Source organism: Entelurus aequoreus, linkage group LG22, assembly GCF_033978785.1.
Source record: "Entelurus aequoreus isolate RoL-2023_Sb linkage group LG22, RoL_Eaeq_v1.1, whole genome shotgun sequence".
NCBI lineage: Eukaryota > Metazoa > Chordata > Actinopteri > Syngnathiformes > Syngnathidae > Entelurus > Entelurus aequoreus.
Window position 1 is genome coordinate 38,821,856 of NC_084752.1, and position 15,489 is coordinate 38,837,344.

Here is a 15,489-nt window from a genome sequence, read left to right on the forward strand (position 1 = left end):
CAATAAGCTCCTTTTTCTCTGCCCTCTTGTTATGGGGAAGACTGGCTCATACATGCACATGCATCCTCCGCTTTTGCCATTTCTAATACAAAGTAGCGTATAGCTCCAACTTAAATCTTTCAGTAGACTTGCTATGGAAGCGCTAAAGACTACAACATGGATGACAGGGGGAAGACACTGTCCAAGTGGAGGCACATAAATCAGATTGCCAGTAAAACGACGCATCCTGATGAGACGGTCTGTAAAACATAACCTATGCAACATTTTGACCAAAGAACCACCATTAAATAGACCACAAAGAAGTGGTTTATATGCAGGAAAAAAATCATTAATATGGCCCCTTTAACATAAGTAAATAATCGATATTTGGACATTTGTCCGTCAATCCACCCTCTAATTGTAAATCATTTTAGAATCGATCATATTTTCTACATCTAATCAGGAGGGGTGTTAAAAAAATAGAATCTCGAATTAATCGCAATTGTTATTTGTAACGATTCTTAATCGATTCAAAACAATTTTTTGTATCTGTCCTGTCCAGACACTCAGACAAATCATATTGTTGATATCTGCTGTACACATTTGCTTTCCAAAAGATACTTCTCTTGTTGTCTTATTTGTACTTGACTTCATTAAATGTTTGGGTAGAATTTTATGAAACAAAACCAGTTTAATTCTAAGTAATATAGACATTCATCATAGCTGTTTATCTATTTTATGGAGGAATGTGGTTCATCATAGAACTGCCATCAAATGTTATTAAGAAGTATTGATTTTGAATCGAGAATCGTTTTGAATGGAATCAAATTGTGTGGTGCCCAAAGATTTACAGCCTTAGTATGTATTGTTTTTCTCACAATATTTTCCACCTAAAAGTCATTTTTCCTTTTAAAAAGGCATGTTACATGTTAAAATTGTAGCTAAGATTGGATTCAACTGATTTCAATAAATGGGGCTGCTATAAGATAGGAATATTACGAGTTTTGAGCTTGGTGGTGGAATGCAATGATCTCGTAGGTTGAGCTGTAGTTTATTTGAATAATATGTCTTCATTGTACATTTATTTGAATGAACATAACGTAATAAGTGGTAAGTTTAACTAACTGACCTTGGCGTATTTCATGAGCATGTTGTCTCGTGGTATCCGTACGTGGTCAAGTTTTAAGAAGCCGTTGTCGACCTCATTAAAACCAAATTTGGGTCCGATATCCCCAACGACAATACCTATGAAGAAAAAAGGGTTTTAATGGTGACCCAGAAGAAATATGAAGCGAGTGAAGTTACCAGGCAGGGGCTTGTGTGTGTCCATGTCACGGATAGGTACAATGAAAGCGTGCAGACCGTGGCAATCTCCCCGAGTGGAAAGCTGGGCAAGAACAATGGCGTGGTTTGACGTCTTGCCAACTAGGAAAAGCTTGGTTTATTTCATGAAGACGTACATTTCTATTGGTTTGACAGAGTTTGTGTACTTACGGCCTCCAGGCCACCATTTGATGGAGCTGACAGTGGGACTGTTCAGGATGAACTCCTGTGTGGCCGGGTCAAACGTGGCGGTGGTCTCCAGTCCTCGGAGGTGCGTGCCTAGAGGACGGCAGCATAGCGGAGCCCACCAGAGATATGCAGCGTTAGAGAAAATACAAGATGATGGTCTACTCCACACACTAACTAACTCAAGTTAACACTTGGTATGTTGTACAGGTGGTCCTCGGGTTACCAACAAATATATTGTGATGTAAGCGCCGTTTTAGTGGAAGTTGGAACTTACAGCGATTTAGGAACCCCCTTGCTTACAAACTTTTCCATTTACGACCTTTTATAACGAGCTGAATAACACTGGTGTGCGAACCATATCTGTGTAAGAACTGTGGCTGTCAAGTGATTTATTTAATTACATTTATCACGCTCTTGAATCGCAACTAATTACGATTCATCACAGGTGATTCAAATTTGCTTGAGAAAAGACCCCAATATTTGGACACAAATGCAATTTTGTTGTCAGAATGTAATCCAGGAACGTTTGACTTAAAGGGGCTGTTTGCAACATTTACACAGATGCCTAGAGGATGCCAACTTTGCATCGTACATCCTTACTGCTTCTCGTACGCAATTATGTACGTACGTAACACATGCACTATCTCTAGGTGTTGTTAGCTAATAATAGCAATTTAATAAGCAATGGCGTCCCTCTATTTAGCATAGCTGTAGCAGTAGAAGACCAATGCAGTGTGTACACTAAGTTGTAACTGCTTCTCCAGTTTACAGACTACTATTTCATTTTATGGGAGCGATTCTTATAAAATAATGTCCTAAACCGAAGACCACCTCTAAAAGCAGTTTTGTGTCTCCCCTGACCTCGTAAGGCAGATAAGTGTTCCAAGGCTCAATTGATTTAGTTTAAAGGGAACTGCACTATCATTCACAATCATTGTGCAAGACAAGAACAAATGTTTGTTTTTTATTCGAGCTAGTAAGTAAATGCAAGCAAAACTCTGCTAACAACGTAGCCTAGGGGAGTCGCTCTATTCTGCCTATAAAGCCCTTAAAGGAACATCCGAACACGTCTATCAATGTTTTATATACACACTGTAAGTATATATGTAATGTAGTAACAATTATAACATGTAATATATACATGATGTTAGTATATATGTAATGTAACATTTATAATAACATATAATATATACATGATGTAAGTATATATGTCATGTAGTAACATTCATAATATGTAATATATACATGATGTAAGTATATATGTCATGTAGTAACATTCATAATAACATGTAATATATACATGATGTAAGTATATATGTCATGTAGTAACATTCATAATAACATGTAATATATACATGATGTAAGTATATATGTCATGTAGTAACATTCATAAGAACATGTAATATATACATGATGTAAGTATATATGTCATGTAGTAACATTCATAATAACATGTAATATATACATGATGTAAGTATATATGTCATGTAGTAACATTCATAATAACATGTAATATATACATGATGTAAGTATATATGTCATGTAGTAACATTCATAATAACATGTAATATATACATGATGTAAGTATATATGTCATGTAGTAACATTCATAATAACATGTAATATATACATGATGTAAGTATATATGTCATGTAGTAACATTCATAATAACATGTAATATATACATGATGTAAGTATATGTCATGTAGTAACATTCATAATAACATGTAATATATACATGATGTAAGTATATATGTCATGTAGTAACATTCATAATAACATGTAATATATACATGATGTAAGTATATATAGTCATGTAGTAACATTCATAATAACATGTAATATATACATGATGTAAGTATATATGTCATGTAGTAACATTCATAATAACATGTAATATATACATGATGTAAGTATATATGTCATGTAGTAACATTCATAATAAAATGTAATATATACATGATGGAAGTATATATGTCATGTAGTAACATTCATAATAACATGTAATATATACATGATGTAAGTATATATGTCATGTAGTAACATTCATAATAACATGTAACATATACATGATGTAAGTATACATGTCATGTAGTAACATTCATAATAACATGTAATATATACATGATGGAAGTATATATGTCATGTAGTAACATTCATAATAACATGTAATATATACATGATGTAAGTATATGTCATGTAGTAACATTCATAATAACATGTCATATATACATGATGTAAGTATATATGTCATGTAGTAACATTCATAATAACATGTAATATATACATGATGGAAGTATATATGTCATGTAGTAACATTCATAATAACATGTAATATATACATGATGGAAGTATACATGTCATGTAGTAACATTCATAATAACATGTAATATATACATGATGTAAGTATATATGTCATGTAGTAACATTCATAATAAAATGTAATATATACATGATGGAAGTATACATGTCATGTAGTAACAGGCACATTCATGATATGTAATATTTACGTATTTTGCTCATTTTAAGCATACATCGGCACAATAATGTCATAGACACATCGCAACATTCACTTTCTCCTTCAACTACAAAACTTTCTAGAACTCGTACAGACTTAACGAGAGCCAAACAACATAATAAAACCTCACTTACTGTACAATGTCTGCTCTCACTGGGATGCCGACTGTTAGGATGTTGATATATTAATGTTTAAATGAAGAATGACTCACAATACTCGCGAAGGGTTAAAAAAAAAAGGTGGACACAAACCAGCATCTTTCATGGCTCTTTTTCGCCATCTCCAAGTCTAATTTGGCTGTCAAAGTTGACAAACTTCTCAGTTTATGTCCACATCATTTTACTATCAAGGTGAGAGGCATGATTTATAATCTAGAACGGTTGGTCACTTATTGGGTTTTATGGTCGGAATAAACGCAACAGACGCAGTGACGTCATGGCTCTAATTTACTCCACTGTAAGCAGACTTTTTGTTTATTTAGTTAGAATGAATTAAAAAAAAAGATATATGTAATCTTGTCTCCTATAAGGATTGTGAATTATAGGCAAAATTCCCCAAAAAGCGCAGCTCCCCTTTAGCAGTCAGGGAAAATGCCACAATATGTTTTCAGGGACTAGGGAGTAGTATCGTGTCCTCTGAGGGGAGGCCCACTCTGCCACATTTTTGAAAACTTATTATAATTAGCATCAATCACACACATCTCGTTAGAAAAAAAGCCCACAAGAGTTGCCAATTCAGTAAGTAAATAAGCAAATGATATATTATTGTCCTGTGCAGGGATCGGTTTTATAGGTACATGTGTGTTATTCAAATCACTGCTCATGGCCCGAGGGCCTCTTTGAAGAATAGTACCAGTGCACCTTGTAAATGTTTGACAGAGCTTAAAATAGTTCATGGAAAAATGGATTCAATCAATCAAAATATTGTGCGATCCCTCTCCAGTAATTACTAGGAATGTTGATGGTTGAACGGTCCACACTTATTGGACCCCACTCTTCAGTATTTTACCGTGGCCCATCTCAGTCTGAGCGTAGGTGCCGATGATCTCTAGGTTCCAGGCGGGCATGAAGTAGCGGTCCATTTGTTCAGGGGTGGCCTGGTTGAGCAGTGTGGGCAGGAACATTCCCAGATGCAGGTCAAAGGGCTCGGGCCTGCCCGGGTGCACGCAGCTAAACCACAAGGAGGACAGGAGCCCATGGGAAAGGACACCAGATGATCATGCCAAGCAAAAGGCACGGGCAGGGGGACGAGACACATTAACACAAATTAAGGAGAGTGGATGGAATCATGGATGATGGAGGAGAGAAGAAGCAAAGAAGGAAGAAGAGTGAGCCCACGTCAGTAAAACAGCTTGTCATGCATATTAAGAAAGCTGCTACAATCATTTGTGCATAATTTGACACATGAACATTTGCTCTTAATGAAAGCACAGCCCAATTAATTCATGTGGTTGTATGTTACAGAAAGCAAGCCCCAGAAGGCTGGGAGTTTAGTCTCCAATGCAATAAATGAGCAAAGACATTAGCTCAAGTTTCTGCTGTGGTTCAGTGCAGAACAAGTACCAACTGGAGGCCATTTGCTTGGCTCGGGACCAGAAAGGCAAGAGACAATAACTGGCATGACCTACTTTCTCTCTCACAGCCTATCTGATTACAAGAGGATACTGAGTTACAAGAGACAACGCAACCTCTCACTAATCTATACCGTAGCCTGCATACTGTACGGACGCAACCATATGAACATTTCATTTCATGGTTATGGTGACCAAAATGATCAGGGTTATCATTATCATCACGGACATGTTCATTGTGCACAAAAATGCACTTATACCCCAGGGCAGCTGTGGCTACGAAAGTAGCTTGCCACCACCAGGTGTGAATGAATGATGGGTTTTTAACATGTAAAGCGACTTTGGGTACTTAGAAAAGCGCTATATAAATCCCAGGTATTATTATTATTATTATACACATCTGGAGTAAAATGACAAAAGTGTTTTTACTCATGCCCAACGATTCGCAAATAACCAAAATATTTTCTGCAAATAAAAAACGATTTGCATGCTTAGCCTTTCTTTTAGTCTTTGAAGGACAATTAAAAAAGAGATTTGCAAGTATAAACACAATTTTCTACAAGTAAAAAAGCAATTCACAAGTATAAACACAATTTTCTACAAGTAAAAAAAAATGTGCAAGTATAAAAACAATTTTCTACAAGTAAAAAAACAATTCGCAAGTATAAACAAAATTTTCTACAAGTAAAAAAAAAATGTGCAAGCATAAAAACAATTTTCTACATTTAAAAAATAATTTGCAAGTATAAACAATTTTCTACATGGACAAAAATGCCTAGTAGTAATCAATGTCGATAGAGCCTTTCCTTTAGTCATTGAAAAACAATAAAAAAAAACGATTTGAAAGTTAAAAAAACATTTTTTAGAAGTAAGAAAAACGATTTCAAGTATAAAAAACAATTGTCTACATGGACAAAAATGCCTAGTAGTAATAATTGTCAATGGAGCCTTTCCTTTAGTCTTTGAAGTACAATAAAAAACAACAACAACAAAATATTTTCTACAAGTAAAAAAACAATTTGCAAGTATAAAAGTGCAAGTGTGGATCTAGCAGGGTGGAATATTACTGCCAAAAGTTTTAACTTGAATTAAACATTTTTTATACTTGCAAATTGTTTTTTTATTTGCGGAAAATTGTGTTTTTACTTGCCAATTGTTGGCGTGAGTAAAAACATTTTTGTTGACTTCAGTTATTTCACTCCATATAGACACACTTGTACAGTATGTCAACTAACGAGTACCCCAACTTTTATGAGATACCAGCTCTCTCGGCTAATTGCTATGCTTTAAATTGCCAGCAAAAATTGGAGTTAGCAGCCTCCCCACCACTAGTTGGCGTAGCAAACACCGCTGAATCCTCCCAAACACATCCGCTTTGACTCCCTAGCATTAGCTTCTAGCTAGAGTTCCACGTGACTTTGTTTTTTCAACTATTGGAAGAAAAGGAAGTGAGTGTCCCGGACAGTGATGACATTCATAGAATTAAAGAAAGAAATGGAGAAGCAGTTGGAGTGTAGTACTGCGACTTTGCACCATATGGAAGCAAATAACGCTAGCTAAGGACGTTCAAATGATTTGTCCATGGAAATATTAATGGAGAAGCAGGTTAAAGGAGATACTGTAGAAGTTTGCTTGCCAGGGTACAGTAAATGCTGTACATGACTTGATAAAACTGGTATCCGAGTGGTTAGCATGTTCAAGTCTCCGTTTGGACATCTCTGTGTGGATGTTGAATGTTCTCCCCGTGTGCGCCTGGCTTTTCTACGGCTTCCTCCCACATTCCAAAATATGCATGTTAGGATAATTGAAGAGCGTAAATTGTTTATAGGTATGCATGTGAGTGTGAATAAATATGTGCCCTGCGATTGGCTGGCCATCAGCCCGCTTCTCACCCCAAGTCAGCAGGGGTGAGAGCTCCAGCTTACCCTGACTGATGAGGTTAAGCGGCAGGGATGTGACACCTAACATATCGAGCCCATTCCGATTCCTGGGGTGACAATTCAATTCAGAATCAATTCTCGATTCAAACCGATTCTCAAATTGTATCATTTGGTCTAATAGTGTTTTTCAACCACTGTGCCGCAGCACACTAGTGTGCCGTGAGATACAGTCTGATGTGCGGTGGGAGATTATGATATTTCACCTAATTGGGTTATAAATACTTTTTGCAAACTAGTAATTATAATCCGCAGATGTGCTGTTGTTGAGTGTTGGTGCTGTCTAGAGCTTGGCAAAGTAACCGTGTAATACTCTTCCATATCAGTAGGTAGCAGCTTTGTAGATGTCGGGAACATGGTTTGTCGTGCGGGAGGCAGCGTGTAGGTAAAAAGGTATTTAACACTTAAACCAAAAATAAACAAAAGGCGAGTGCCCCTAAGAAAATGCATTGAAGCTTAGGGAAGGCTATGCAAAACGAAACTAAAACTGAACTGGCTGCAAAGTAAACAAAAACAGAATGCTGGACGACAGCAAAGACTTACAGCGTGTGGAGCAAAGACGGCGTCCACAAAGTACATCCGAACACGACATGACAATCAACAATGTCCCTACAAAGAAGGATAAAATCAACTGAAATATTCTTGATTGCTAAAACAAAGTAGATGCGGGGAATATCGCTCAAAGGAAGACATGAAACTGCTACAGGAAAATACCAACAAACCAGGAAAAGCCACCAAAATAAGAGCGCAAGACAAGAAGTAAAACACTACACACAGGAAAACAGCAATAAACTCTAAATAAGTCAGGGTGTGATGTGACAGGTGGTGACAGTACACCTACTTTGAGACAAGAGCTATAGTGATGCATGCTTGGTTATGCTTTAAAGTCATATCCAACAATTGCGACAACGACTTTATATTGTCTACTGGGTTTCATTTTTTAATGATGTCTGCTGGTGGTGTGCCTCTGGATTTTTTCAAAGAAAAAAATGCGTCTTGGCTCAAAAAAGGTTGAAAAACACTGGTCTAATAAATATAATGAAACTTTTTCCAAACAGGTAACAGGTTCGAAAAACAACTTCCAGTTGCATGGAAATGGCCTAAAAACGTATTTTTAAACATTGACTCAAACAAAAACAAAATTTTTTTAAATCGATTTTTATAAATGATGAATCGATTTAGACTCGAGATGAGTAAGAGTCGCGATTCAGATGTGAAACTATTTTTTTGTACACCCTTAATAACCGGTAGAGAAAAGGGGTGGATACCAAATCAAAAAAGGACTGTAGTTGTTTGTACTACATTCGGTTAGTTTTAGAAACAACATGGAGATGTTTATTTTACATCTTTAGTCAGTGAGTAACATGAGATGGCCTACTATTGTAAACTAAGCAATTTGTATAAAGATAGGTTTGTAAAGCAGCTTCATACTTCAAACATAAAACCACAAGTAACCTCTAACGTCTGTCAAACATGTACAAGTAAGTGACATTTGCACTTTTAATGGGCCTGTTTTCTAACGTCAAATACACATACAAGGTTGTTTTTTGACTGACCGTGACCCAGCTCAGTTTGAGCGTACGTGCCAATGGCCTGGTAGGACTGCGCTATTGGTAACCATTTCTTGGACTGCTCAGGGTCACAAAGGCCATACAGGGTTGGGAGGAACATGACAAAGTGTAGTCCCATAGCCTCGTGAAAGTTGCCCCGAAACATGCTAGGTGAAAGGAAGATATAGGATCAACAAGGTATTAGTGTAGTTCTGTTCTAAATGATCACTACTACAGGTATTCTGTTAGACTGCAGTTCTACTATATACTTAAACATAGTCATTCAAGTCCATGTTCCTGGACTGGAGGGACAGTATTACTGTTACGGCATCGGTGTGAAGTCCATTTTGCATAACAGACCTTCCACATTGCCCTGAGGAGCAGACTGAACTCTAACAGGGAACATGCCTATGCATAGTAATTGTTCTGCAGTGCACAAAATACAAGTTTTCACCTTTTTACAAATACACAAAACATTGAGAATTTTTATGCAGGAACTGCACTTTTTTATTTATTTTGTGTATCAAACTTTTGGACAAATGGTGATCCAGAACCTTATATTTTTGAGCTTGAATATAAGGAGGACAAGCTATAAGTTTTAGAAACTGTGTGCTAAACAGATCCAGCTTTAGTGAAATACTAAGCATTATGTAGCAGTATTGCTAAGTGCTTAGCCAAATATAAAACAATCACTTACTGAACAAGGTTTACTCATACTAGCTGCATTTCACAAATTAGAATGCATAAAAAAAGAAAAACATAAGTTATTGCTCTTCTCTTCCATAGAGATTGTGAATGATAGACAAAATCCAATAAAGGGCAGTTCCACTTTAACAGAGAGTAAAAACTATTTAAGCGTTATGTACGTTCATTTGTATTTGATTTATTAGATCGTAGAGCAAAGAAACTCTTGTTGGCAAGCACACAGTGTAGGGTAAGGGTTGCACAAATCTCAGGAGGGATTCTTAGCAGAGAAACAGCCCCAAGGCAGAATGTTTCCACCTCCATGTTCAGCAATAGGGATGTTGTTATTGGTAGGGCCCCATTAATTCCCTTCATTTTTTTTTAAATTCTGCGTTGTTTTTTTTTTTACAAATTCCTTCTTTTTAGAGATGTCCGATATCGGCCGATATAAGCGTTAAAATGTAATATCGGAAATTATCGGTATCGGTTTTTTTAATATCGGTATCGTTTTTTTTTTGTTTTTGTTTTTTTTATTAAATCAACATAAAAAACACAAGATACACTTACAATTAGTGCACCAACCCAAAAAACCTCCCTCCCCCATTTACACTCATTCACACAAAAGGGTTGTTTCTTTCTGTTATTAATATTCTGGTTCCTACATTATATATCAATATATATCAATACAGTCTGCAAGGGATACAGTCCGTAAGCACACATGATTGTGCGTGCTGCTGGTCCACTAATAGTACTAACCTTTAACAGTTAATTTTACTAATTTTCATTCATTACTAGTTTCTATGTAACTGTTTTTATATTGTTGTACTTTCTTTTTTATTCAAGAAAATGTTTTTAATTTATTTATCTTATTTTACTAATTTTTAAAAAAAGTACCTTATCTTCACCATACCTGGTTGTCCAAATTAGGCATAATAATGTGTTAATTCCACGACTGCATATATCGGTTGATATCGGTATCGGTTGATATCTGTATCTGTAATTAAAGAGTTGGACAATATTGGAATATCGGATATCGGCAAAAAGCCATTATCGAACATCCCTACTTCTTTTCATTAACATTTTTTTTTAATTCCGTTTGAAATCATCTACACCAGTGGTCCCCAACCTTTTTGTAGCTGCGGACCGGTCAACGCTTGAAAATGTGTCCCACAGACCGAGGGGGTGGGGTTTATGGTAATTGTTTTATTTATTTTTATTTTTTGTCATAAAGAAATACAATCATGTGTGCTTATGGACTGTATCACATATCCCTGCAGACTGTATTGATTTATATTGATATATAATGTATATATTGTGTTTTTTATGTTGATTTAATAAATAAATTTAAACAAAAAAAAAAATTCAAAATCAATATTTTTTTTATTTCTTGTGCGGCCCGGTGGTTGGGGACCACTGATATACACCAGGGGTGTGCACATTTTTCCCACCGGAGACTGCAACAGAAAAATAAAATGGTATATATATATATATATATATATATATATATATATATATATATATATATATATATATATATATATATATATATATATATATATATATATATATATATATATATATATATATATATATATATATATATATATATATATATATATATATATATATATATATATATATATATACAAGCTCAGTGAGTAACATGAGATGGCCTACTATTGTAAACAGCAATTTGTATAAAGATAGGTTTGTAAAGCAGCTTCATACTTCAAACATAAAACCACAAGTAACCTCTAACGTCTGTCAAACATGTACAAGTAAGTGACATTTGCACTTTTAATGGGCCCGTTTTCTAACGTCAAATACACATACAAGGTTGTTTTTTTTTTGACTGACCGTGACCCAGCTCAGTTTGAGCGTACGTGCCAATGGCCTGGTAGGACTGCGCTATTGGTAACCATTTCTTGGACTGCTCAGGGTCACAAAGGCCATACAGGGTTGGGAGGAACATGTCAAAGTGTAGTTGTATAGGCTCGTAAAAGTTGCCCCGAAACATGCTAGGTGAAAGGAAGATATAGGATCAACAAGGTATTAGTGTAGTTCTGTTCTAAATGATCACTACTACAGGTATTCAGTTAGACTGCAGTTCTACTATATACTTAAACATAGTCACTCAAGTCCATGTTCCTGGACTGGAGGGACAGTATTACTGTTACGGCATCGGTGTGAAGTCCATTTTGCATAACAGACCTTCCACATTGCCCTGAGGAGCAGACTGAACTCTAACAGGGAACATGCCTATGCATAGTAATTGTTCTGCAGTGCACAAAATACAAGTTTTCACCTTTTTACAAATACACAAAATGTTGAGAATTTTACTCCAGGAACTGCACTTTTTTATTTATATTGGGTATCATTCAAATCCTTATGTAAGACCAGATGTTTCTCTTTTTATTGCATTCTAACTTGCAAATAAATGCTATCAAAAGTCAGCTAACAATGGGATTCGCTTTATTCCGCCTGTAAAGCTCACAAAAAACATCCAAAAAATGTAATCAAGGTTTTATAGACACACTGTAAGTATATATGTGATGTAGTAACATTCATAATAACATGTAATATATACATGATGTAAGTATATATGTCATGTAGTAACATTCATAATAACATGTAATATATACATGATGTAAGTATATATGTGATGTAGTAACATTCATAATAACATGTAATATATACATGATGTAAGTATATATGTCATGTAGTAACATTCATAATAACATGTAATATATACATGATGTAAGTATATATGTCATGTAGTAACATTCATAATAACATGTAATATATACATGATGTAAGTATATATGTCATGTAGTAACATTCATAATAACATGTAATATATACATGATGTAAGTATATATGTCATGTAGTAACATTCATAATAACATGTCATATATACATGATGTAAGTATATATGTCATGTAGTGACATGTTATTATATTGCAGGGGTACTTACATCATGTATATATTACATGTTATTATGAATGTTACTACATGACATATATACTTACATCATGTATATATTACATGTTATTATGAATGTTACTACATGACTTGTATACTTACATCATGTATATATTACATGTTATTATAAATGTTAATACATGACATATATACTTACATCATGTATATATTACATGTTATTATGAATGTTACTACATGACATATATACTTACATCATGTATATATTACATGTTATTATGAATGTTACTACATGACATATATACTTACATCATGTATATATTACATGTTATTATGAATGTTACTACATGACATATATACTTACATCATGTATATATTACATGTTATTATAAATGTTAATACATGACATATATACTTACATCATGTATATATTACATGTTATTATGAATGTTACTACATGACATATATACTTACAATGTATATATAAAACACTGATGGAGGCTTTTGGGTGTTTACAGCATTTTATAGGCTCCATTGTTAGCTGACTTTTGCTCGTGTTTATTTACGAGTTAGAATGCATTTGTCTTACATAAAGATGGGGAATTATAGGAAAAATTCCAAACAGGTGCATTTCTTCTTTAAAGCTAAATGTATAATTTATTGGACACCAATTGAACATTTTCCTATAAGACCATTTCATTGGTCTTTCAATTATTACGGGTCTGTGCATTGCTTTTGTAAAAAAAAGAAAAGTAAGAGTTGTGTGACGTGTTGCTTCACTTTATTATTTACCTTTTGTAATAGTAGATCTCCTCTGGGTCTGCGATGCCAAACTCTCTCATCTTCAGGATCATTTGGGCACTTTTTCTAACAGCTTGGTCATAGCGCTCGCTGCGGGAGAGAAAGTTTGGGTCCTCCTCTTTAAAGTCTGGGTCGTTTATGACCAAGGACTCTGCAGTGGAAAAACAAAAGGGGAGGGTGGGCATTAGGATTTGAAAATTAGACACCATTGTCAAGCAAGATCTATTTTCTCACAATGGAGAACGATGTTCAGGACATGAACTCAAAGGACAAAAATTGCACAGCACGTATACTTAAACCCAAAACTAAATCGGTCTGTGGCCAATAGTTTTTGTTGGTTGACAATTACTGTAGGGTTTGAAAAGTAATCACACCCTATGTCATTTGTTCTCAATGATTTCCTCTCACGCCCCCCCTAGGGGACATCATTTTTTTCACGCTTCCCCTGAAGTTGATTTTTTTTATCTGAACACGTCAAGATAGTTGTTTACGAACACTAAAGATGCTTTTACGCTATTGCCTCTCACGACCCCTCCACCTCGTACCCCACACCACCCTTGAGGAGTGCTTAAAGAAGCACTGCTTAAAAGGGGCTGTTTGGAACATGCTCACAGTTACATTTATCTAGGGGGAAATAATTTGTTCATGCCTCCCTGAACTGAATGTGTATTTATTTATCTGCATGTGTCAAGATATATAGGCTATTACACTATTGCCTCTCACGCCCCCTCCCTGAACTGAATGTTCATGTATTTATCTGTATGTGTCAAGATATATAGGCTATTACACTATTGCCTCTCACGCCCCCTCCCCGAACTGAATGTTTATGTATTTATCTGTATGTGTCAAGATATATAGGCTATTACACTATTGCCTCTCACGCCCCCTCCCGGAACTGAATGTTTATGTATTTATCTGTATGTGTCAAGATATATAGGCTATTACACTATTGCCTCTCACGCCCCCTCCCGGAACTGAATGTTTAAGTATTTATCTGTATGTGTCAAGATATACGCTACTACGCTATTGCCTCTCACGCCCCCTCCCCGAACTGAATGTTTATGTATTTATCTGTATGTGTCAAGATATATAGGCTATTACACTATTGCCTCTCACGCCCCCTCCCGGAACTGAATGTTTAAGTATTTATCTGTATGTGTCAAGATATACGCTACTACGCTATTGCCTCTCACGCCCCCTCCCTGAACTGAATGTTCATGTATTTATCTGTATGTTTCAAGATATACGCTACTACGCTATTGCCTCTCACGCCCCCTCCCTGAACTGAATGTTCATGTATTTATCTGTATGTGTCAAGATATACGCTACTACGCTATTGCCTCTCACGCCCCCTCCCTGAACTGAATGTTCATGTATTTATCTGTATGTGTCAAGATATACGCTAGTACGCTATTGCCTCTCACGCCCCCTCCTAGAACTAAATGTTTATGTAATTATTTGTGTCAAGATATGCACTACTAGCTATTGCCTCTCACTCCCCCTCCCTGAACTGAATGTTTATGTATTTATCTGTATGTGTCAAGATATACGTTACTACACTATTGCCTCTCACGCATCCCCCACACATATCATGGCGCCCCCACTTTTTGAGAGGTATTGCCCTACAATAATTGTGTGTTTTTGTGGCGTATTTTCTTTTAGTTTTCTCTCAAATACTTTAGAGATAACACTTTACATTCCATGATAGAATATAAATACAATAGAATAACCTGGGAAGTTGAAACTAACAACTGGCATCGTCTGTTTACATTTTGACAAAAAGATTCCAAGTTCAAAATGATTCATACGCTCTTTTCCTACAAGCATGTCAGATAATTCGAATGTACAGCCTTTATGTTCCAGATGACTCGGATCGTCTCGTTAAGTGAAGCATTATATTTCATCAAAAGACAATATAGACATACCAGTTTTGTCTAGCGAGCTGCTAGCTAGCATTAGCCGCCTTAGGTGTCCTTGGATTGCCTGTTCAAATATTAC

At 35.6% G+C, this 15,489-nt stretch overlaps 1 protein-coding gene across 4 annotated transcripts in view; it reads right to left on the reverse strand.

The window, feature by feature from the left end:
* Positions 1–15,489, reverse strand: part of acox1 (acyl-CoA oxidase 1, palmitoyl) — a 33,188-nt gene that overhangs the window by 17,102 nt on the left and 597 nt on the right. Inside the window, exons 1-6 of one of the 4 annotated variants that reach the window (XM_062033158.1) lie at positions 15,417–15,469; positions 13,483–13,642; positions 5,018–5,178; positions 1,474–1,581; positions 1,285–1,404; positions 1,109–1,224 (exon numbers count right to left, since the gene is read on the reverse strand). In XM_062033158.1, coding sequence (XP_061889142.1) covers positions 1,109–1,224; positions 1,285–1,404; positions 1,474–1,581; positions 5,018–5,178; positions 13,483–13,642; positions 15,417–15,447 — 696 coding nt within the window. In that variant the 5' untranslated portion in view covers positions 15,448–15,469. Of the gene's footprint in view, positions 1–1,108; positions 1,225–1,284; positions 1,405–1,473; positions 1,582–5,017; positions 5,179–9,072; positions 9,234–11,607; positions 11,769–13,482; positions 13,643–15,416; positions 15,470–15,489 lie in introns of those variants that run through there. The other 3 variants (XM_062033160.1, XM_062033156.1, XM_062033157.1) reach the window with 3 other exon arrangements.